This window comes from Oncorhynchus clarkii, chromosome 5 (genome assembly GCF_045791955.1).
Source record: "Oncorhynchus clarkii lewisi isolate Uvic-CL-2024 chromosome 5, UVic_Ocla_1.0, whole genome shotgun sequence".
Lineage (NCBI taxonomy): Eukaryota > Metazoa > Chordata > Actinopteri > Salmoniformes > Salmonidae > Oncorhynchus > Oncorhynchus clarkii.
Window position 1 is genome coordinate 82,221,394 of NC_092151.1, and position 25,939 is coordinate 82,247,332.

Genomic DNA, 25,939 nt, shown 5'->3' on the forward strand with positions numbered 1-25,939 from the left:
ACCCACAGGCTACAGTAATACAGTCACCGGTGCTATACACTCTGTACCCTAAAGCTTCACTAGTTCATAACAAATCGTAAAAATGCCACAAGAACACTAGTCTCCCTAGGCAGACGGGTTGACTCCCACAATGTATCCAATGTTCCAGCAAGAAGAAAGCCATTTCTTAAAGATATCCATAAAAAGTGTTGTTTAAAGTTTACCACAAGCCACCTGGGAGACACACCAAACATGTGGAAGGTGCTCTGGTCAGATGAAACCAAAATTGAACTTTTTGGCAACAATGCAAAACGTTATGTTTGGCGTAAAAGCAACACAGCTGAACACACCATCCCCACTGTCAAACATGGTGGTGGCAGCATCATGGTTTTCTTCAGCAGGGACAGGGTAGATGGTTAAAAATGATGGGAAGATGGATGGAGCCAAATACAGGACCATTCTGGAAGAAAACCTGATGGAGTCTGCAAAAGACCTGAGACTGGGACAGAGATTTGTCTTCCAACAAGACAATGATCCAAAACATAAAGCAAAATCTACAATGGAATGGTTCAAAAATAAACATATCCAGGTGTTAGAATGGCCAAGTCAAAGTCCAGACCTGAATCCAATCGAGAATCTGTGGAAAGAACTGAAAACTGCTGTTCACAAATGCTCTCCATCCAACCTCACTGAGCTCGAGCTGTTTTGCAAGGAGGAATGGGAAAAAAATTCAGTCTCTCGATATACAAAACTGATAGAGACATACCCCAAGCGACTTACAGCTGTAATCGCAGCAAAAGGTGGCGCTACAAAGTATTAACTTAAGGGGGCTGAATAATTTTGCACGCCCAATTTTTCAGTTTTTGATTTGTTAAAAAGTTTGAAATATCCAATAAATGTCGTTCCACTTCATGATTGTGTCCCACTTGTTGTTGATTCTTCACAAAAAAATACAGTTTTATAACTTTATGTTTGAAGCCTGAAATGTGGCAAAAGGTTGCAAAGTTCAAGGGGGCCGAATACTTTTGCAAGGCACTGTATATATATATATATATATATATATATATATATATATATTTTACACACACAGTGGGGCAAAAAAGTATTTAGTTAGCCACCAATTGTGCAAGTCCTCCCACTTAAAAAGATGAGAGAGGCCTGTAATTTTCATCATTGGTACACTTCAACTATGACAGACAAAATGAGAAAAAAAATCCAGAAAATCACATTGTAGGATTTTTTATTAATTAATTTGCAAATTATGGTGGAAAATAAGTATTTGGTCACCTACAAACAAGCAAGATTTCTGGCTCTCACAGACCTGTAACTTCTTCTTTGAGAGGCTCCTCTGTCCTCCACTCGTTACCTGTATTAATGGCACCTGTTTGAACTTGTTATCAGTATAAAAGACATCTGTCCACAACCTCAAACAGTCACACTCCAAACTCCACTATGGCCAAGACCAAAGAGCTGTCAAAGGACACCAGAAACAAAATTGTAGACCTGCACCAGACTGGGAAGAATGAATCTGCAATAGGTAAGCAGCTTGGTTTGAAGAAATCAACTGTGGGAGCAATTATTAGGAAATGGAAGTCATACAAGACCACTGATAATCTCCCTCGATCTGGGGCTCCACACCAGATCTCACCCCGTGGGGTCAAAATGATCACAAGAACGGTGAGCAAAAATCCCAGAACCACACGGGGGGACCTAGTGAATGACCTGCAGAGAGCTGGGACCAAAGTAACAAAGCCTACCATCAGTAACACACTACGCCGCCAGGGACTCAAATCCTGCAGTGCCAGACGTGTCCCCTGCTTACCCCAGTACATGTCCAGGCCCGTCTGAAATTTGGAATTTGAACGTTTGCACGTCCACGTCCTCCATCCACGTCCTCAGACATGGATGGACATCTAATACTGACTTCTATTATGGGTGCCCTGGCTGTATTTTCAAACCAGACAAAACAAAACATACAAATACAAAAGATAACATACTGACGCACAACAACATCATCAGTCCTGCCCAGACCCACCTGTTCTATCTCCAGTGCCTGCACTACTCTCCACCACATGTCCTCAAATTGCACCATTTTGTTCCTCCTCGTCGCCCATGCTCTTTCAATATTTACATAATGAAGCATCTGCTTTTTCTATTGTCTTAACAATGGAGGATTGGTTGATTTCCAGTTTTTAAGAATATGTTTTTTCAAGATAATTGATGAGAAGAGTGTCGTCCAACACATGGGTCTCACTGCCGCCTCATATGACATGTCTTGAAATATGAGGACAGACGGATTAACAACTGTCATTACTCAGGCCATCATTTTCAACTTCATAGCATTCCCAGAAATAATGGATTATTGACTAATTGTTAGTCTTATACTTAAGACATGACTCTCTGTTTTGCTGTAGAATTGATTAATAATGAATAATGATTAATTATTTGTCTCTTGTATAATAAATTCTATCCATGGGATTAAGCGTACATTTTTGTTAGCTGTAATTTTGTTTGCTATGCTCCCTCCAACTTGTGCCGATATCAGTCATTTTTAAGTCTTGGTTCAAATAGTTCATATTTGAACCAAGAGGTTGTCAGTTGGATAGGTTCTCTGCAAGGTTTTGTATATCTTACCTATCATATGAGTATCATTTTTTGACTCAAATAGAATTTTGAGATTGTTCTGATATCCAAAAGATTTAAAATCAAAACTTTGAATTTGCATATATTTTAAAATATCTACATTGGTCTTTTTAATTCTGTCATGGAACTTAATGTATTTCCTAAAACCAATTATTTTACGGTTCCTATGCTTTTAGTTTTCCAAATTATCGGTGTATTCTGAAACGCTATCCAAGGATTGTTCCATAGGGTTGTGTTTTGGGAGTGATATTGGTTCTTGCAGAATCCGTTTAATGTTCTTCCATATTGTTATGGTGTTCTTAACTATGAAGTTGTTAATGTTCTTCCATGTTGTTATGGTGTTCTTAACTATGAAGTTGTTAATGTTCTTCCATATTGTTATAGTGTTCTTAACTATGGAGTTGTTAATGTTCTTCCATATTGTTATGGTGTGTTAATGTTCTTCCATGTTGTTATGGTGCTCTTAACTATGAAGTTGTTAATGTTCTTCCATATTGTTATAGTGTTCTTAACTATGGAGTTGTTAATGTTCTTCCATATTGTTATGGTGTTCTTAACTATGAAGTTGTTAATGTTCTTCAATATTGTTATGGTGTTGTTAACTATGAAGTTGTTAATGTTCTTCCATATTGTTATGATGTTCTTAACTATGAAGTTGTTAATGTTCTTCCATATTGTTATGGTGTTGTTAACTATGAAGTTGTTAATGTTCTTCCATATTGTTATGGTGTTCTTAACTATGAAGTTGTTAATGTTCTTCCATATTGTTATAGTGTTCTTAACTATGGAGTTGTTAATGTTCTTCCATATTGTTATGGTGTTGTTAACTATGAAGTTGTTAATGTTCTTCCATATTGTTATGGTGTTGTTAACTATGAAGTTGTTAATGTTCTTCCATATTGTTATGGTGTTGTTAACTATGAAGTTGTTAATGTTCTTCCATATTGTTATGGTGTTGTTAACTATGAAGTTGTTAATGTTCTTCCATATTGTTATGGTGTTGTTAACTATGAAGTTGTTAATGTTCTTCCATATTGTTATGGTGTTGTTAACTATGAAGTTGTTAATGTTCTTCCATATTGTTATGGTGTTGCTAACTATGAAGTTGTTAATGTTCTCCCATATTGTTATGAGGTTCTTAACTATGAAGTTGTTAATGTTCTTCCATATTGTTATGGTGTTCTTAACTATGAAGTTGTTAATGTTCTTCCATATTGTTATAGTGTTGTTAACTATGAAGTTGTTAATGTTCTTAGCTTAATCTTTTGAAAACAAACACGTAAAAAGATTCTGGGGATGAGCATCTTCAATATGTACCCATTGTTCCTCTTTAGTGCATTTAACTCTATGTCTGTAGTAAAAGCCTTGGGTGGCGAGTTGATACAATTCCAAGTCTGGATGTTTTAAATCACCCTCAGACTTAGGAAGACGTAAAACTTTCCATTTTATTCCATGAGTTTTATTTGCCCATATAAAGTCTGTAATGGAAGAGTATACTTTTTAAAAGAATGTCTTCAGTGGGGTAATTGGTGTTACGGAGCGTAAAAAGAAAGAAAAGAAAGGTAGCAGGCTACTCCACAGAGTTAAAATGATGAGGGCTGTCGTTCTGGAATGTCCCCGAAGCTGTGCCAATCCTAAAAATATTCCCCAAACTCTGCAGAGCCAGGAACACTTCCCATCTTTCCTGTCTTTTGTTGCTTTGCTCCAACTTTTCCATAGCAAAGATAGATTAACCCTAATACCTTGGAAATCCATATTTGAACCCTAACACCTTGGACATCCATATTTGAACCCTAATACCTTGGAAATCCATATTTGAACCCTAACACTTTGGAAATCCATATTTGAACCCTAACACCTTGAAAACCCTTATTTGAACCCTAACACCCTGGAAATCCATATTTGAACCCTAACACCTTGGAAATCCATATTTGAACCCTAACACCTTGGAAATCCATATTTGAACCCTAACACCTTGGGAATCCATATTTGAACCCTAATACCTTGGAAATCCATATTTGAACCCTAACACCTTGGAAATCCATATTTGAACCCTAACACCTTGGGAATCCATATTTGAACCCTAATACCTTGGAAATCCATATTTGAACCCTAACACCTTGGAAATCCCTAATATTTGAACCCTAACACTTTGGAAATCTATTTGAACCCTAACACCTTGGAACCCTAACATCTTGGAAATCCATATTTGAACCCTAACACCTTGGAAATCCATATTTGAACCCTAACACCTTGGGAATCCATAGTGGAACCCTAATACCTTGGAAATCCATATTTGAACCCTAACACCTTGGAAATCCATATTTGAACCCTAACACCTTGGGAATCCATATTTGAACCCTAATACCTTGGAAATCCATATTTGAACCCTAACACCTTGGAAATCCATATTTGAACCCTAACACCTTGGGAATCCATATTTGAACCCTAATACCTTGGAAATCCATATTTGAACCCTAACACCTTGGAAATCCATATTTGAACCCTAACACCTTGGAAATCCATATTTGAACCCTAACACCTTGGAAATCCATATTTGAACCCTAATACCTTGGAAATCCATATTTGAACCCTAACACCTTGGAAATCCATATTTGAACCCTAACACCTTGGAAATCCATATTTGAACCCTAACACCTTGGAAATCCATATTTGAACCCTAATACATTGAAAACCCTATTTGAACCCTAATACCTTAAAAACCCTTATTTGAACCCTAACACCTTGGAAATCCATATTTGAACCCTAATACATTGAAAACCCTTATTTGAAATCCCTTCTAACTTAAAGGCAGGAAGTCGCAGCACAGTAGCGGATTCTGAAAGCAACATCGGTAGAAACCAAGACCCAATAAACAACTGACTGTTAATGACTGTTAATGTTTGACATTTTAATACTGGTCTAAAGTGAATAGCAAAAAGACATAACAGACCTTACATCTCAAAATGGGATGCTTTGAGTGTTTCACTTTACTCTCATCTACCGGCCGAGGATTTGGCAGCAGAACATGGTTGAATCAACTTGACAAAATGTAATAACCAGAAAGACGCAAGGCCATGTGAAATATATACTTTAATATGACCATACATTTCTCAAGATCAGTACAAAGTATTATTCTATTTAGTGATGCTTTCATCATAGCTTTCTGTTTCCAAGACAGACATACAAACAGGACAGAGATGAAACAAAACAACTATTACAGAAACACGTTGACCGTATGACACTTACTGTACACGCAAACAACGATGTGCACGTGCTCAGACACAATGTGGACATGTGACACACTGATTAAGAGGGAAGGAGGGAGAGGGTTAGAGAAAGAGTGAAGAGGGAGGAATGCATTGATAGATACAGTGCTAGGCCAGCCCCGGAAGAGAGGAAACAGGGCCAGGCCAGGCCCGGAGGAGAGGAAACAGGGCCAGGCCAGGCCCGGAGGAGAGGAAACAGGGCCAGGCCAGGCCCGGAGGAGAGGAAACAGGGCCAGGCCAGGCCCGGAGGAGAGGAAACAGGGTCAGACCCGAGGAGAGGAACAAGGGCCAGATCCGGAGGAGAGGAACAAGGGCCAGATCCGGAGGAGAGGAACAAGGGCCAGATCCGGAGGAGAGGAACAAGGGCCAGATCCGGAGGAGAGGAACAAGGGCCAGACCCGGAGGAGAGGAACAAGGGCCAGATCCGGAGGAGAGGCACAAGGGCCAGATCCGGAGGAGAGGAACAAGGGCCAGATCCGGAGGAGAGGAACAAGGGCCAGACCCGGAGGAGAGGCACAAGGGCCAGATCCGGAGGAGAGGAACAAGGGCCAGATCCGGAGGAGAGGAACAAGGGCCAGACCCGGAGGAGAGGAACAAGGGCCAGATCCGGAGGAGAGGAACAAGGGCCAGATCCGGAGGAGAGGAACAAGGGCCAGACCCGGAGGAGAGGAACAAGGGCGAGGCCAGGCCAGGCCCGGAGGAGAGGAACAAGGGCCAGGCTAGAACCAGAAAAAACTCCTTATATAATGAAAGCTTCACTGGATAGTTTCCCATCACCATAGGAAACTACTGCACTGCAGTGCAATCGCCTTAGGGACTAGCTAGCTGAATGATTTTCCTTTCTTTTTTCAATTAAATGTTCTTTTGAACCTGGTTGTTAGTCTGTGTCAGCAGCTGTCAAAGGGATGACAAAAAAGTGGGATAGGAACAAATAGAAAATAATCTCCATATACACATAAATATGATACGATAACCTCAGGTGGGAAATATACTTGTTTAAGTCAGTAATAAAGCTTTTGACCATGCAACAATGTTCATCAGTACCTTTTAAACACAACTATGAACTCAGATTAGACCAACCGGCGACAAAACAGATGCCAAATATGTACAAAAAAATATAACAAAAATAACAATATCTCTCTTTCTGCAAGAATGTATTTCTATGTCATATATATTACAGCTGAAGTTGTACCATTAGTCCAGCACGTTTAAGATGTGTACAGGTAGCTTAAGTGGGAGGAAACAAAGCAACATAGACGGGCTAGGTGACAACGTCACGAAAACCATGCACGCATTTCAATGGGGCAGAAGGCCGTGTGTTGTGGTCCTGGATGGCCAGATAACTAGCAACAATGACAAGAATCTGCCATGTGGGGAACTGTAGGTGGCTCGTTTCAGCTTGTTTTATCTTGTTTTGACTGATGTCACGTCTATGCTAATATGGCGAATATTCTCTAGCTAGCTAACCAACTGTAACAATGTATTTGAGAGACAAGTGCTCATTGTGCAACTGTATTTGTTTTCAATGAACATTAGAAACAAAATATAGTTGACATGTTATCAACAGTCTAAGCCAACCCCATCTGTTTAACCCCATAGTTGCACATGTGTTGGTTTTGTTGCTAAACAACCAATCCGTCTATATAGTCTATCATGGGTCAACACTACAAGGTTATGGTGAGCATTTAAATATGCCTGTATGGAAATATATATATAAGCTGTAAAAAATCAAATATATACTCCAAATACATTTATATATACATAAATATGTTAAATACTGATCATTCTGAATCCCTGGATTTCTGAAAACTTGCTTTTATCTATTTAGGTAGTGGACTCACATGTCGTACTAGCCAGAGCCCTCTCCACACAGTAACTGTTTCTATGAAACACGTGAACTGCTGTTCTGCAGTCAGTATGTACCATCCATAAGTTTCCCATATTTGACTTGTTCCTCTTTAAACCCGCAGGTGATCACTGTCTGTCTAGATCATGGGTCTGAAACTCATTCCATGGAGGGCCTAGTTTCTGCAGGTTTTTTGGTTTTTCCATTTCAATTAAGCCCTAGACAACCAGGTGTAGGGAGTTCCTTACTAATTAATTACCTTAATTAATCAATTAAGCGCAAGGGAGGAGCAAAAACCCGCAGACCCTGGGCCCTCCGTGGAATGAGTTTGGTACGTGTGGTTCTGGGGAACCCCTGGGTGCACATTAAGACCAAACCCTGGTCTAGAGCATGTGGGAGGTTGGGGAAGAAGGGCTAAAAGAAAACCAGATATTAATGGTTTTCACCCATGTCATATTCACTTATTCATTTTTCAAATACATGACATCACTTTAGTTATTTTTTCTATCTCTCTTTGTTGCTACAGGTTAGCTGCTCTGTTCTAGCAGGTAGAGAGAAACACTTATCACCCATTATCTCCTTGTTTATGTGTTTCTTCATGGTATTGGAGCAGGTATGTATGTGACTGTATGATACGTTTGTACTCGTACCCGAGAAGGAGGAGGGTTCAGAGGTCTAGCCCCCTCCCTGGTTCTCCTCCCATTCCATAGCCAGCTATACTGCATGTACCATATACCTAAATGACTTGTACTATACACTAAAGCCTGCCTCACAAGTGCATTGCTGTACGTCATAATGTTTCGTACCTCAATAGAAAAGCTCTCCCCTGCCTCTCCCCTCCCACCTTCACACAATTAAGGCACCGTTTACACCCCTGGGGGTCAATGGGTTCTTCTAATAAGAAGAGAAGCAACAACAACAACAACAACAACAACCGGATAAGAACAACAGAACATGAGCGACATGTAAAAACAAGTCATCAAAAGCAAAACATTAATGAAACATCTAATAATGTCTTGTGGGTAGGTGCTAAATGAAGTGTCCAGCCAATCACGCACCAGAGTTCTAAACACCAGAGTTCTGCAGGGGCGCACGACACGGGTGCACGTGCCACTGAGTCGTCTTTATTAAAGGTCACCACGGCAACCCTGGAGCCAAATTCCTGAACCCCAACAACTCTCCAGTCTCGAAGCCCTTAGAATTAGCTAAGCCTTTTCCATCTTCGGGGGCTGTGTGTTTGAGTCAGTAGTCTGTTGGGCTGTGTGTTGAGTAACTAGTCTGTTGGGCTGTGTGTTGAGTCAGTAGTCTGTTAGGCTGTGTGTTTGGGTCAGTAGCCTGTTGGGCTGTGTGTTTGAGTCAGTAGCCTGTTGGGCTGTGTGTTTGAGTCAGTAGCCTGTTGGGCTGTGTGTTTGAGTCAGTAGCCTGTGAGGCTGAATGTGTGTTGTGTTAGTAGCTAACTTTGAGATTGTTCTTGTTCAGCTCTCTCTCCAGGTTGCCTATGAGCGTGTCGATGCTCTCCTGCAGGTCTCGCAGGTTGACTCTGTTGCTGAGAACGGGGCTGATGTCCTGGATCTTCATGTAAGCCTGGTATGTGTGCTCTTTGGGGTTGTGGAGGGGCAGGATGCGCTCATCATCATCATCACACACCCTATCGTCTGATGGCTGACCGTCACTGGAGACATCGCTCTCCTCCTCTGCTTCTCTCTCCTCTTCCTCCTTCTCTACAGGTCCCTCCATCACCTCCTGGAGTAGTGGGGGTTCCTGTTTTGCTGTAGGTGGCTCTGCCTGTCCTTCCTCCTGTCCACTGTCCAGTAATCCTTCCTGTCTCAGCTCCTCTCCCCCTTCCTTCCCCCTGTCCTCTCCTTCCTGTCCCTCCTCAGTGACCTCCATATCCTCAGAAGGAACATCATCATAGTCATTTTCCTCCTGGGCCAGAGGAGGAGGGAGGTAGCGCTCTCCACAGCGACTCCAGTCACCGGCGTAACGGTTGCTAGGGCTGTCCAGTCGGCCCGGCCTAGGTCGCAGCACCCCGGCCATCTCTGCATCACTCAAGTTCAGCACCTGGGGACGCTCTTTCCTCCGACGCAGGGGTGGAGCGGCAGGCTGGTCGGCTGGGCCGGGGTGCTCCAGGATGGGGGATGAGGTCTTTCCATGTGGGTCCACCACTATAAGGAGAGATGGAAAGACATAGGAGAGAGAAAGAAATAGTTAGTTAAAGAGTAAACAGGAAGTTATTCAGTCAGTGCCATAGTCCTAGCTCTGTTAACTCCTGGTGTATGGCACAAGCTCTTCAAGCACTGTTGGTGCAAACCAATTAAAAAATATTATAATTTTCATTCAAGCACACTGTATACACAAGGTCCTCCTGGAGTACAGCCACGGTCTAAAGGTGGCAGTTTAGACATTAACCCATGCCATGCTGCATAGAAATATGCCAAAGCCACTCCAACACACTACTACTTCACTTCTACAGCTGTACATTTTACCTAGTCTTCAAATGTCTGTGAACTAACCTAACACACGTCCCTTCTGTGGGGTGAAGAAGGGGTAGGAGGGAATCACATTATATGAGCATGTCTGAGCTAGGAAGATGAACAGAACACTGAGCACGCCAACACTCCAACCACCACAGCCCACTTACCTGTCTGTCTCTCTGTGTTCCTACTACACGGTGTCCCCCACAGTACACCTTTACATACAGTGCCTTGCGAAAGTATTCGGCCCCCTTGAACTTTGCGACCTTTTGCCACATTTCAGGCTTCAAACATAAAGATATAAAACTGTATTTTTTTGTGAAGAATCAACAACAAGTGGGACACAATCATGAAGTGGAACGACATTTATTGGATATTTCAAACTTTTTTAACAAATCAAAAACTGAAAAATTGGGCGTGCAAAATTATTCAGCCCCTTTACTTTCAGTGCAGCAAACTCTCTCCAGAAGTTCAGTGAGGGTCTCTGAATGATCCAATGTTGACCTAAATGACTAATGATGATAAATACAATCCACCTGTGTGTAATCAAGTCTCCGTATAAATGCACCTGCACTGTAATAGTCTCAGAGGTCCGTTAAAAGCGCAGAGAGCATCATGAAGAACAAGAAACACACCAGGCAGGTCCGAGATACTGTTGTGAAGAAGTTTAAAGCCGGATTTGGATACAAAAAGATTTCCCAAGTTTTAAACATCCCAAGGAGCACTGTGCAAGTGATAATATTGAAATGGAAGGAGCATCAGACCACTGCAAATCTACTAAGACCTGGCTGTCCCTCTAAACTTTCAGCTCATACAAGGAGAAGACTGATTAGAGATGCAGCCAAGAGGCCCATGATCACTCTGGATGAACTGCAAAGATCTACAGCTGAGGTGGGAGACTCTGTCCATAGGACAACAATCAGTCGTATATTGCACAAATCTGGCCTTTATGGAAGAGTGGCAAGAAGAAAGCCATTTCTTAAAGATATCCATAAAAAGTGTTGTTTAAAGTTTGCCACAAGCCACCTGGGAGACACACCAAACATGTGGAAGAAGGTGCTCTGGTCAGATGAAACCAAAATTGAACTTTTTGGCAACAATGCAAAACGTTATGTTTGGCGTAAAAGCAACACAGCTGAACACACCATCCCCACTGTCAAACATGGTGGTGGCAGCATCATGGTTTGGGCCTGCTTTTCTTCAGCAGGGACAGGGAAGATGGTTAAAATTGATGTGAAGATGGATGGAGCCAAATACAGGACCATTCTGGAAGAAAACCTGATGGAGTCTGCAAAAGACCTGAGACTGGGACGGAGATTTGTCTTCCAACAAGACAATGATCCAAAACATAAAGCAAAATCTACAATGGAATGGTTCAAAAATAAACATATCCAGGTGTTAGAATGGCCAAGTCAAAGTCCAGACCTGAATCCAATCGAGAATCTGTGGAAAGAACTGAAAACTGCTGTTCACAAATGCTCTCCATCCAACTTCACTGAGCTCGAGCTGTTTTGCAAGGAGGAATGGGAAAAAATGTCAGTCTCTCGATGTGCAAAACTGATAGAGACATACCCCAAGCGACTTACAGCTGTAATCGCAGCAAAAGGTAGCGCTACAAAGTATTAACTTAAGGGGGCTGAATAATTTTGCACGCCCAATTTTTCAGTTTTTGATTTGTTAAAAAAGTTTGAAATATCCAATAAATGTCGTTCCACTTCATGATTGTGTCCCACTTGTTGTTGATTCTTCACAAAAAAATACAGTTTTATATCTTTATGTTTGAAGCCTGAAATGTGGCAAAAGGTCGCAAAGTTCAAGGGGGCCGAATACTTTTGCAAGGCACTGTACCTCCTACAGTCAGTGGCGGAATAAAACAAAACAAACAGAACACATTTCAGAGGTAAACCTGATATGTCCACTCACAGCAACAAAAAGCAACCAGTCAAGCAGCCAGTTGACATGAACGACCTTGAAACTCGACTTTATTGTTACAGCTATTTCATGCTGAAGAAGGTAGAAAGTAAAGTACACAAGCCCCACAGTGGAACAGCAAAGTCAACAGCTGATTTTGATATCATACTGTATGAATGCTTTCAATGAGTCCCACCGTAATGCCGGCGAGGTGTGCCGGGTATTTCGACAAAAACGTCTGTAGAGCCCGGATGGTTTGACTAATTAAAAGCTGAGACTCCCACGAACACGTAACATGTTTTGCTCTATGACTTCACGAGCTACACAAGAGTTGTTAGAAGGTATGGGATTCTTCTACATAGGAAATCCCAGGACAAAGTGTCTATAATACTGTAATAAGCTCACATAGTTCCTGTCTCAAATTCCAAACTGTTGTCACTGTCATTTCCCAGTGAGCAAACAATTTCTGTACTTACATTCGTATAAATTCATTTTTTATCAGGTTTTTGCTTTGGCGGACCTTCTTTTTTTATTGACATTTGTCAATAAATCATGAATGCATTTGTTTATATCAAATTGATTTGTGATCTACTTGTAGCCCTGGTTGTCCTGAAAATAACATGTTAAAACACTTCATTGTGAGGCTAAATATAAGGGCTGGATATACAGATAAATTAAAGTCAGATAAATGAAATGCCGATTTTTGCCGGGGTATCGTGACTGAGAGGGATGAGAAATTGTTGATGAACAGATGATGACTGTGTTACAGCGTGTAGTAGATGAACAGATGATGACTGTGTTACATACAGCGTGTAGTAGATGAACAGATGATGACTGTGTTACAGCGTGTAGTAGATGAACAGATGATGACTGTTACAGAGTGTAGTAGATGAACAGATGATGACTGTTACAGAGTGTAGTAGATGAACAGATGATGACTGTTACAGTGTGTAGTAGATGAACAGATGATGACTGTTACAGAGTGTAGTAGATGAACAGATGATGACTGTGTTACAGAGTGTAGTAGATGAACAGATGATGACTGTTACAGCGTGTAGTAGATGAACAGATGATGACTGTTACAGCGCGTAGTAGATGAACAGATGATGACTGTTACAGCGTGTAGTAGATGAACAGATGATGACTGTTACAGCGTGTAGTAGATGAACATATGATGACTGTTACAGCGTGTAGTAGATGAACAGATGATGAATGTTACAGCGTGTAGTAGATGAACAGATGATGACTGTTACAGCGTATAGTAGATGAACAGATGATGACTGTTACAGCGTGTAGTAGATGAACAGATGATGACTGTGTTACAGCGTGTAGTAGATGAACAGATGATGACTGTGTTACAGCGTGTAGTAGATGAACAGATGATGACTGTGTTACAGCGTGTAGTAGATGAACAGATGATGACTGTTACAGAGTGTAGTAGATGAACAGATGATGACTGTTACAGCGTGTAGTAGATGAACAGATGATGACTGTTACAGCGTATAGTAGATGAACAGATGATGACTGTTACAGCGTGTAGTGGATGAACAGATGATGACTGTGTTACAGCGTGTAGTAGATGAACAGATGATGACTGTTACAGCGTATAGTAGATGAAAAGCAGGATCGTTCTTATTTCAGGGCTCAAGGAGGCATCTGCCATTGATCCAAGAATAAGCAAATAACCCCGAACCCCCATCACCTCAACCCCTGAACTCCCAGTCTCCCCATCCTGCCTGTGCCACACACCCTCCTGAACACTTCCAAATCCAGGGCTGCTCCCACTGTGCTGTCCCTGACCAGTTAAAAATATCCAGAGCCTCACACACCCTTCTCCCCTCCCCTCCCCTCCCCTCCCCTCCCCTCCCCTCCCCTCCCCTCCCCTCCCCTCCCCTCCCCACCCCTCCCCTCCCCTCCCCATCCTCTCCTCATCCTCTCCAATCCTCTCCTCCCCTCATCCTCTCCCCTATCCTCTCTCCTCTCCTCTCCTCTCCTCTCCTCTCCTCTCCTCTCCTCTCCTCTCCTCTCCTCTCCTCTCCTCTCCTCTCCTCTCCTCTCCCCTCACTCCACCACTCTGCCATATTGTGATCTCTCCCTGACCACCTGCTCTCTGCCCAAACACACACGCCCGCAAGCACACATGCGCACACACACACACACAACACACACAAGCACGCCCACACACACACTCACCAGAAAAGCACAGCGGTCACCAAGGCCAAAGTGTCACACACACACTTTCACCTCCTTATGAAATTCACCAAATACTAAGGCCAAGCAGTCACATACACAGGCACATATCTGCCCACACACACCGTTCATTAACACCATCCTCCCCCATTGAAGACATAGCAAGTACAGAGGACAAGCCAACTCTCCTAATCACATAACCCCAGACACACTCATACAATCCCAGAAACACATTCACACAACCCCAGACACACTCACACAACCCCAGAAACACATTCACATAACCCCAGACACACTCACACAACCCCAGAAACACATTCACATAACCCCAGACACACTCACACAACCCCAGAAACACATTCACACAACCCCAGACACACTCACACAACCCCAGAAACACATTCACATAACCCAGGTCACACACTCCAGGCCTATGCAACAATGCAGTGGAAGGTGTGGTCCTCGTGAAGAGGCTGGATATATCTCATAATGATTGTGAAATGATTGGGTGAAGCTAGGAGGGCTAAGGGTTAAGGTTAGGACTGGAATATCCTAGGTGGAGAGGGTACTAAAAGTCATATTTTAACAAAATCGTGCAGTTTGAGGCCATGTGGTGGAAAGTGATACGGGCATGGAGATAGAGGTGATGGCTAGTGGGTCTGGGTAGGAGTGATGTAGTTGATAGAGATAGGGGTGATGGCTAGTGGGTCTGGGTAGGAGTGATGTAGTTGATGGAGATAGGGGTGAGGGCTAGTGGGTCTGGGCAGGAGTGATGTAGTTGATGGAGATAGGGGTGAGGGCTAGTGGGTTTATGTAGGAGTGATGTAGTTGATGGAGATGGGGTGGTGGCTAGTGGGTTTGGGTAGGAGTGATGTAGTTGATGGAGATAGGGGTGAGGGCTAGTGGGTCTGGGTAGGAGTGATGTAGTTGATGGAGATAGGGGTGATGGCTAGTGGGTCTGGGTAGGAGTGATGTAGTTGATGGAGATAGGGGTGAGGGCTAGTGGGTCTGGGCAGGAGTGATGTAGTTGATCGAGATGGGGTGAGGGCTAGTGGGTTTGGGTAGGAGTGATGTAGTTGATGGAGATAGGGGTGATGGCTAGTGGGTCTGGGTAGGAGTGATGTAGTTGATGGAGATAGGGGTGAGGGCTAGTGGGTCTGGGTAGGAGTGATGTAGTTGATGGAGATAGGGGTGAGGGCTAGTGGGTTTGGGTAGGAGTGATGTAGTTGATGGAGATAGGGGTGATGGCTAGTGGGTCTGGGTAGGAGCGATGTAGTTGATGGAGATAGGGGTGATGGCTAGTGGGTCTGGGTAGGAGTGATGTAGTTGATGGAGATAGGGGTGATGGCTAGTGGGTCTGGGTAGGAGTGATGTAGTTGATGGAGATAGGGGTGATGGCTAGTGGGTCTGGGTAGGAGTGATGTAGTTGATGGAGATAGGGGTGATGGCTAGTGGGTCTGGGTAGGAGTGATGTGGTTGATGGAGATAGGGGTGAGGGCTAGTGGGTTTGGATAGGAGTGATGTAGTTGATGGAGATAGGGTGATGGCTAGTGGGTCTGGGTAGGAGTGATGTAGTTGATGGAGATAGGGGTGATGGCTAGTGGGTCTGGGTAGGAGTGGTGTAGTTGATGGAGATAGAGGTGAGGGCTAGTGGGTCTGGGTAGGAGTGATGTAGTTGATGGAGATAGGGGTGATGGCTAGTAGGTCTGGGTAGGAGTGATGTAGTTGATGGAGATAGGGGTGAGGGCTAGTGGGTCTGGGCAGGAGTGATGTAGTTGATGGAGATAGGGGTGAGGGCTAGTGGGTCTGGGCAGGAGTGATGTGGTTGATGGAGATAGGGGTGAGGGCTAATGGGTTTGGATAGGAGTGATGTAGTTGATGGAGATAGGGTGATGGCTAGTGGGTCTGGGTAGGAGTGATGTAGTTGATGGAGATAGGGGTGATGGCTAGTGGGTCTGGGTAGGAGTGATGTAGTTGATGGAGATAGAGGTGATGGCTAGTGGGTCTGGGTAGGAGTGATGTAGTTGATGGAGATAGGGGTGATGGCTAGTAGGTCTGGGTAGGAGTGATGTAGTTGATGGAGATAGGGGTGAGGGCTAGTGGGTCTGGGCAGGAGTGATGTGGTTGATGGAGATAGGGGTGAGGGCAAGTGGGTTTGGATAGGAGTGATGTAGTTGATGGAGATAGGGTGATGGCTAGTGGGTCTGGGTAGGAGTGATGTAGTTGATGGAGATAGGGGTGATGGCTAGTGGGTCTGGGTAGGAGTGATGTAGTTGATGGAGATAGAGGTGATGGCTAGTGGGTCTGGGTAGGAGTGATGTAGTTGATGGAGATAGGGGTGATGGCTAGTAGGTCTGGGTAGGAGTGATGTAGTTGATGGAGATAGGGGTGAGGGCTAGTGGGTCTGGGTAGGAGTGATGTAGTTGATGGAGATAGGGGTGAGGGCTAGTGGGTCTGGGTAGGAGTGATGTAGTTGATGGAGATAGGGGTGAGGGCTAGTGGGTCTGGGTAGGAGTGATGTAGTTGATGGAGATAGGGGTGATGGCTAGTGGGTCTGGGTAGGAGTGATGTAGTTGATGGAGATAGGGGTGAGGGCTAGTGGGTTTATGTAGGAGTGATGTAGTTGATGGAGATGGGGTGGTGGCTAGTGGGTTTGGGTAGGAGTGATGTAGTTGATGGAGATAGGGGTGAGGGCTAGTGGGTTTGGGTAGGAGTGATGTAGTTGATGGAGATAGGGGTGATGGCTAGTGGGTCTGGGTAGGAGCGATGTAGTTGATGGAGATAGGGGTGATGGCTAGTGGGTCTGGGTAGGAGTGATGTAGTTGATGGAGATAGGGGTGATGGCTAGTGGGTCTGGGTAGGAGTGATGTAGTTGATGGAGATAGGGGTGAGGGCTAGTGGGTCTGGGTAGGAGTGATGTAGTTGATGGAGATAGGGGTGATGGCTAGTCGGTCTGGGTAGGAGTGATGTAGTTGATGGAGATAGGGGTGATGGCTAGTGGGTCTGGGTAGGAGTGATGTAGTTGATGGAGATAGGGGTGAGGGCTAGTGGGTCTGGGTAAGAGTGATGTAGTTGATGGAGATAGGGGTGAGGGCTAGTGGGTCTGGGCAGGAGTGATGTAGTTGATGTTCGCATGATGTTTGTTTTGTACTGATAAAATATCAAATAAAATCGTATAAAAAAAATAATAAAGGTCATGTTTTAACATATTAATAAGCAGAATGGGATTCAATTTGGAGGGCAGGGACAGCGAGGAGTATAAAGATCAGCTGCTTGCCTTGCATGTATAAGCTTAAGCAATACACCATGCAGCGTAAGTAAACAACACTATGATGTTAAATGCAGTTAGTGCAGTTGGAATGTTAGTGATCTGAGGGGATCAGACAGGTTTAGCCTTACAGGCTTCTATTCTCCATCCTCCTTAGACTTAAACAATAACACAGGCTTTGACATCTGAACCGCCTAGCAACCCAACACTCATACCCCTCTCTCTCTCATATCCTCCCTCTATCCCTGTACTCGACGGTGCGTATCTGTTCTCATGTCACCGTACACACAAAGAAGACAGCTGCTGAGAGCAGAACAGTTGGACAGGGAGACAAATTACCAACCATAGAGCCACAGTTGGTCCAGGATGTCTGTCTGCATCCCAAACAGCACCCTACAGGGTGTCTGTCTGCATCCCAAACAGCACACTACAGGGTGTCTGTCTGCATCCCAAACGGCACCCTACAGGGTGTCCACCCACTCTGCCCAGAGTGGGTGAAAACGCAATTTGGTGAGGAAATTTCACTTCCTTATGTTGTAAAGTACATTTTAACAAGACAAATATGATTATTCATGTTTTGAATAGTTCAATGGGGTCTTTCTCTAATATATCATTAACATATCATTAACATTACAGTTGAAGTCGGAAGTCGGTTAGGACATCTACTTTGTGCATGACACAAGTCATTTTTCAACAATTGTTTACAGACAGATTATTTCACTAATAATTCACTGTATCACAATTCCAGTGGGTCAGAAGTTTACAGTGCCTTGCGAAAATATTCGGCCCCCTTGAACTTTGCGACCTTTTGCCACATTTCATGCTTCAAACATAAAGATATAAAACTGTATTTTTTTGTGAAGAATCAACAACAAGTGGGACACAATCATGAAGTGGAACGACATTTATTGGATATTTCAAAGTTTTTTAACAAATCAAAAACTGAAAAATTGGGCGTGCAAAATTATTCAGCCCCTTTACTTTCAGTGCAGCAAACTCTCTCCAGAAGTTCAGTGAGGATCTCTGAATGATCCAATGTTGACCTAAATGACTAATGATGATAAATACAATCCACCTGTGTGTAATCAAGTCTCCGTATAAATGCACCTGCACTGTGATAGTCTCAGAGGTCCGTTAAAAGCGCAGAGAGCATCATGAAGAACAAGGAACACACCAGGCAGGTCCGAGATACTGTTGTGAAGAGGTTTAAAGCCGGATTTGGATACAAAAATATTTCCCAAGCTTTAAACATCCCAAGGAGCACTTTGCAAGCGATAATATTGAAATGGAAGGAGTATCAGACCACTGCAAATCTACCAAGACCTGGCCGTCCCTCTAAACTTTCAGCTCATACAAGGAGAAGACTGATCAGAGATGCAGCCAAGAGGCCCATGATCACTCTGGATGAACTGCAGAGATCTACAGCTGAGGTGGGAGACTCTGTCCATGGGACAACAATCAGTCGTATATTGCACAAATCTGGCCTTTATGGAAGAGTGGCAAGAAGAAAGCCATTTCTTAAAGATATCCATAAAAAGTGTTGTTTAAAGTTTGCCACAAGCCACCTGGGAGACACACCAAACATGTGGAAGAAGGTGCTCTGGTCAGATGAAACCAAAATGGAACTTTTTGGCAACAATGCAAAACGTTATGTTTGGCGTAAAAGCAACACAGCTGAACACACCATCCCCACTGTCAAACATGGTGGTGGCAGCATCATGGTTTGGGCCTGCTTTTCTTCAGCAGGGACAGGGAAGATGGTTAAAATTGATGGGAAGATGGATGGAGCCAAATACAGGACCATTCTGGAAGAAAACCTGATGGAGTCTGCAAAAGACCTGAGACTGGGACGGAGATTTGTCTTCCAACAAGACAATGATCCAAAACATAAAGCAAAATCTACAATGGAATGGTTCAAAAATAAACATATCCAGGTGTTAGAATGGCCAAGTCGAAGTCCAGACCTGAATCCAATCGAGAATCTGTGGAAAGAACTGAAAACTGCTGTTCACAAATGCTCTCCATCCAACCTCACTGAGCTCGAGCTGTTTTGCTAGGAGGAATGGGAAAAATTTCAGTCTCTCGATGTGCAAAACTGATAGAGACATACCCCAAGCGACTTACAGCTGTAATCGCAGCAAAAGGTGGCGCTACAAAGTATTAACTTAAGGGGGCTGAATAATTTTGCACGCCCAATTTTTCAGTTTTTGATTTGTTAAAAAAGTTTGAAATATCCAATAAATGTCGTTCCACGTCATGATTGTGTCCTACTTGTTGTTGATTCTTCACAAAAAAATACAGTTTTATATCTTTATGTTTGAAGCCTGAAATGTGGCAAAAGGTCGCAAAGTTCAAGGGGGCCGAATACTTTCGCAAGGCACTGTATACCCACAGTAAAACGAGTTTTATATCGACATAGATCGTACTTTTTGGAGAAATGTCCTCTGGTCTGATGAAACAAAAATAGAACTGTTTGGCCATATTAACCATCGTTATGTTTAGAGGAAAAAGGGGAGGCTTGCAAGCCGAAGAACACCATCCCAAACGTGAAGCACGGGGGTGGCAGCATCATGTTGTGGGGGTGCTTTGCTGCAGGAGAGAATGGTGCACTTCACAAAATAGATGGCATCATGAAGATGGAAAATTATGTGGATATATTGAAGCAACATCTCAAGACATCAGTCAGGAAGTTAAAGCTTGGTCGCAAATGGTTCTTCCAAATGGACAATGACCCCAAGCATACTTCCAAAGTTGTGGCAAAATGGCTTAAGGACAACAAAGTCCAGGTATTGGAGTGGCCATCACAAAGCCCTGACCTCAATCCCATAGAAAATGTGTGGGCAGAACTGAAAAAGCATGTGCTAGCAAAGAGGCCTACAAACCTGACTCAGTTACACCAGCTCTGTCAGGAGGAATGGGCCAAAATTCACCCAACTTATTGTGGGAAGCTTGTGGAAGGCTCCCCAAAACGTTTGACCCAAGTTATTTAATTTAAAGGAAATGCTGCCAAATACTAATTGAGTGTATGTAAACTTCTGACCCACTTGGAATATGATGAAAGAAATAAAAGCTGAAATATATCATTCTCGCTACTATTATTCTGACATTTCACATTCTTAAAATAAAGTGGTGATTCTAACTAATTTAAGACAGGGAATTTGTACTTGGATTCAATGTCAGGAATTGTGAAAAACTGAGTTAAATTGTATTTGGCTAAGGTGTATGTACATTTCTGACTTCAACTATATATAAAAGGTCAGATTTCGTAACCTAATACATCTGATAATAAGCCCTGAGCTCTGTTGACATCGTGGTGCAGGTTTCTCTTTTGAGGATTTTACATATTGTGGTCGTCGTCGTTAAAGTTGCTTCCATGGGTCACAAAAAGCTAAAATAGCATGACACCAGCTGAAATAAATGTAAAATGCTTTGAAAATAAAAAGCTTGGTATACGCTCAGTGCGCCGTTGACATTTCACAGAGACACGCTTATTTTTGTGAGAAATCTTTGAAAAAGAACAGGAATGTCGAATTAGTATGAAAAGCGTATACTAAAATATGAAAATACTACACGTCATGTCTCTAAATTGATATCCACTATATTGTATCTTTATCTTTAATTCTTGCACAAAATCCAGCCTAGCTGATGCGAAGCAATTTTCCACATTTTTTACCACTTTGTTTCTCTGGCCTCCATTGATTTAGTCACCCTAATTCTGGTCATGCTACAAGGGTAAAAACTTGACAAACGTTTGGACGGATTAGGATAGAGACCAGAAGTTTGGACCTTTTGAAAAGTATTCAGACCCCTTCACTTTTTCCACATTTTGTTACATTAGAGCATAATTCTAAAATTGATTAAATTATTTTTCTCATCAATCTACACACAATACCCCACTTAATATAATGTTTACATACCCTACATTACTCATCTCATATGTATATGTATATACTGTACTCTATATCATCTACTGCATCTTTATGTAATACATGTATCACTAGCCACTTTGTTTACATACCCTACATTACTCATCTCATATGTATATACTGTACTCGATACCATCTACTGCATCTTGCCATGCCGTTCTGTACCATCACTCATTCATATCTTTATGTACATATTCTTCATCCCTTTACACTTGTGTGTATAAGGTAGTAGTTTTGGAATTGTTAGGTTAGATTACTCATTGGTTACTACTGCATTGTCGGAACTAGAAGCACAAGCATTTCACTACACTCACATTAACATCTGCTAACCATGTGTATGTGACAAATAACATTTGATTTTTATTTAATGACACACTTTTGCAAATGTATTGAAAATAAAAAACAGAAATACCTTATTGTGACCAGTTTCAGGAAAGTAGGCGTTTGTCGCACGTTACTACTTCACAGGAGCGGCATTCGAACGTAAACATAATGTAAAAAAATCTAAATGCGTTATTTAGCAGGCGCTATCGACAGATCAGTTGGAAAAAGTAATGGCCTACTTTCTGCACACGCCACAGTTAGTGTGAACCAAACCGACTTGACACAACACAGGTAAAACGAGATGAGGCTACAAGCAAAACGAAGTTAAATGGTCCCAATCTACCGTGAACCGTTCATTTATGTATACGGGTAAGAGTCTAGCTACATTTTCAGATCTACATTTCTCATTTGGTCAGAAAGTCATTTTTACTGCAAGTTAGTTAGTAAACATTAGCTTGCTGACTTGCTAGCTAACGTTACGTGTATGATCTGTGTAGTAATATTATTTGAATCAGAAATTCCATTTGCTAGTTATAGCCTAATGTTAGCTAGCTAACATTGAACCTAGTTTGTTAGCTTTAGCTACCTGCAGATTCATACTACAGCTGTGACAATGTTTGCATTGGTATTAGTATGTGTTTGGATTATGCCGGTTCATTGTTTATCTAGCTAAATGTCTAAACAAAAGACTCCACTTCGGCCAGATTATTACATGACCCATCAAATTAGCCAGGTGTGTCTGGGGGTGGATGTGGCCATCCATTGTATTTCATGAACATGTGTACATGTCTAGACAATAGTGACCCATCCACTTAGCTAGTTGTGGCTGAGGGATGGTTATAGAATTTCCTTCACATGACCCATCAATGTAGACAAGTGTGGCGGGTAAGCGTCATCTAATAATGATAAAATATCAGGACACTTTCTGTTTTGATATCGCTACTATGCAAGGTTCCACTTGACTGTACCGTTTACACTTTCTGTATCCTGTGCATGTGACAAATAAACGTAAACTTTATTTGACATAGCGTGTGTTTACCACATAGCCTCACATGTGAATCCTTAAAGAGATGGGTGGGGCTAAGACGTAAGAGGGTGTGAACGATGCTGAATGGGTGTAGACAAAGAAGAGCTCTCCAGTACCAAAACATTCAAGGGCCATTTTCTCAAATGTGGGGTTATAAATGCATCAACTTTCAAACATAATTACGTTCCCATTGTTCCTCAATTGCAGTGTATCATATACCATTTTCTAGCCCTGAGTCTCTACTTTAATCCAATGTAAAAAACACAATTTCAAATTTTTCTACATAAGACCGAATCCAGGTGGTCGTCATACTTATATAGGTATTCAGACCCTTTGCTATGATACTCGAAATTGAGCTCAGGTGCATCCTGTTTCCATTGATCATCCTTGAGATGTTTCTACAACTTGATTTGAGTCCACCTGTGGTAAATTCAATTGATTGGACACAATTTGGAAAGGCACCTGTCTATATAAGGCCCCACAGTTGACAGTGCATGTCAGAGCAAAAACCAAAACACCAAGCCATGAGGTCAAAGAAAATGTCTGTAGAGCTCCGGGATAGGATTGTGTCGAGGCACAGATCTGGGGAAGGGTACCAAAACATTTCTGCAGCATTGAAGGTCCCAAAGAACACAGTGGCTTCCATCAATCTTAAATGGAAGAAGTTTGGAACCACCAAGACTCTTCCTAGATCTGGCCAGAGCCCGGACTTGAACCCGATTGAACATCTCTGGAGTGACCTGAAAATAGCTGTGCAGCAACGTTTCCTATCCAACCTGACAGACAGAGCTTGAGAGGATCTGCAGAGAAGAATTTGAGAAACTCTCCAAATATAGGTGTGCCAAGCTTGTAGCATCATACCCAAGAAGACTCGAGGTCAAAACTATAATCGCTGCCAAAGGTGCTTCAACAAAGTACTAAGGGTCTGAATAGTTATGTAAATGTTACATTTCAGTTTTTTATTTTTAATAAACTTGCAAACATTTCTAAAAACCTGTTTTTGCTTTGTCATTATAGGGTATTGTGTGTTGATTGATGGGGGAAAAAACTATCAATTTTAGAATAATGCTTTAACGTAACAAATTGTGGAAAAAGTCAAGGGGTCTGAATACTTTCTGAATGCACTGTATCTACACAATTAACATAGTATGTTACCCATTGGTCAAAAGATGCGTTTTTGATTCGACACTTTACACCCTATTCCCTTTATAGTGCACTTATTTTGACCAGGGCCAATAGGGCTCTGAACAAAATAAATGCAATATATAGGGAATAGGGTGCCATATTTTCTCTGGACAGTGATTTATATAAAAGTGCCACTACCCAATGAGCTTGGTACAACTGTCATGTTGTGTCTTGTCTCTGTCCTTTCCCTTCACCCTGTCTCCCTCTGCTGGTCGTTGTTAGGTTACCTTTTCTCCCCCGCTTTCTCCCAGCTGTTCCTTGTCTCCTCTAACTACCCATTCACCCCGTTTCCCACCTGTTCCCTTTTTCCCTCTGATTAGGTCCCTATATCTCTCTCTGTTTCTGTTCCTGTCCTTGTCGGATTCTTGTTTGTGTTTCATGCCTGAGCCAGACTATCGTCATGTTTGCTGTAACCTTGTCCTGTCCTGTCGGAATCTGCCGGTCTATCTGAGCCTACCTATGTTTGGTTATTAAAGAAGCTCTGTTTAAGTTAGTTCGCTTTTGGGTCCTCATTCACTCACCATAACAGAAGAATCCGACCAAGAATGGACCCAGCGACTTCGGATCCTCTCCACTCAGCCGTCGGGATCCAGGGAGCGATGCTAGGCAGACACGAGCAGGAAGTGTCTGCTGCTCGACATGCCGTTGAGACCCTGGCCACCCAAGTCTCCAACCTCACAGAACAGGTTCACCATCTCCGCCTCGATCCACCGGCCACTTCCAGGGCTTTCGAATCTCCGGAGCCCAGAATCAATAACCCGCCGTGTTACTCTGGGGAGCCCACTGAATGCCGCTCGTTCCTCACCCAGTGTGATATTGTGTTTTCTCTCCAGCCCAACACTTACTCCAGGAGCACTGCTCGTGTCGCCTACGTCATATCTCTCCTTATTGGACGGGCTCGTGAGTGGGGCACGGCAATCTGGGAGGCAAGGGCTGAGTGTACTAACCAGTATCAGGACTTTAAGGAGGAGATGATACGGGTTTTTGATCGATCTGTTTTTGGGGAGGAGGCTTCCAGGGCCCTGTCTTCCCTATGTCAAGGTAATCGATCCATAACAGACTACTCTATTGAGTTTCGCACTCTTGCTGCCTCCAGTGGCTGGAACGAGCCGGCTTTGCTCGCTCGTTTTCTGGAGGGTCTCCGCGCAGAGGTAAAGGATGAGATTCTCTCCCGGGAGGTCCCTTCCAGCGTGGATTCCCTGATTGAACTCGCTATTCGCATTGAGCGACGGGTTGATCTGCGTCACCGAGCTCGTGGAAAGGAGCTCGCGTTCTCCGTTGCCCCCCTCTCCGCATCACTACCATCTTCCTCTGCCGGCTCGGGAGCTGAGCCTATGCAGCTGGGAGGTATCCGCATCTCGACTAAGGAGAGGGAACGGAGAATCACCAACCGCCTCTGTCTCTATTGCGGTTCTGCTGGTCATTTTGTCACTTCATGTCCAGTAAAAGCCAGAGCTCATCAGTAAGCGGAGGGCTACTGGTGAGCGCTACTACTCCTGTCTCTCCTTCAAGATCCTGCACTACCTTGTCGGTCCATCTACGCTGGACCGGTTCGTCAGCTTCCTGCAGTGCCTTAATAGACTCTGGGGCGGAGGGCTGTTTTATGGACGAGACCTGGGCTCGGGAACATGACATTCCTCTCAGACAGTTAAGGGAGTCCACGGCCTTGTTCGCCCTGGATGGTAGTCCTCTCCCCAGGATTCAGCGTGAGACGCTACCTTTAACCCTCACTGTTTCTGGTAATCATAGCGAAACCATTTCTTTTTTGATTTTTCGTTCACCTTTTACACCTGTTGTTTTGGGCCATCCCTGGCTAGTTTGTCATAATCCTTCCATTAATTGGTCTAGTAATTCTATCCTCTCCTGGAACGTCTCTTGTCATGTGAAATGTTTAATG

General features: G+C 43.1%; 1 protein-coding gene across 3 annotated transcripts in view; it reads right to left on the reverse strand.

Moving 5' to 3' along the window:
• Positions 1–5,703: 5,703 nt before the first annotated feature.
• LOC139409459 (synapse defective 1, Rho GTPase, homolog 2 (C. elegans)) overlaps positions 5,704–25,939 on the reverse strand; it is a 75,423-nt gene continuing 55,187 nt past the window's right edge. For all 3 annotated transcript variants that reach the window (XM_071154635.1, XM_071154634.1, XM_071154633.1), the window contains exon 7: positions 5,704–9,902. In XM_071154635.1, the coding sequence (XP_071010736.1) occupies positions 9,184–9,902 (719 nt within the window). In that variant the 3' untranslated portion in view covers positions 5,704–9,183. The remainder of the gene's footprint in view (positions 9,903–25,939) is intronic.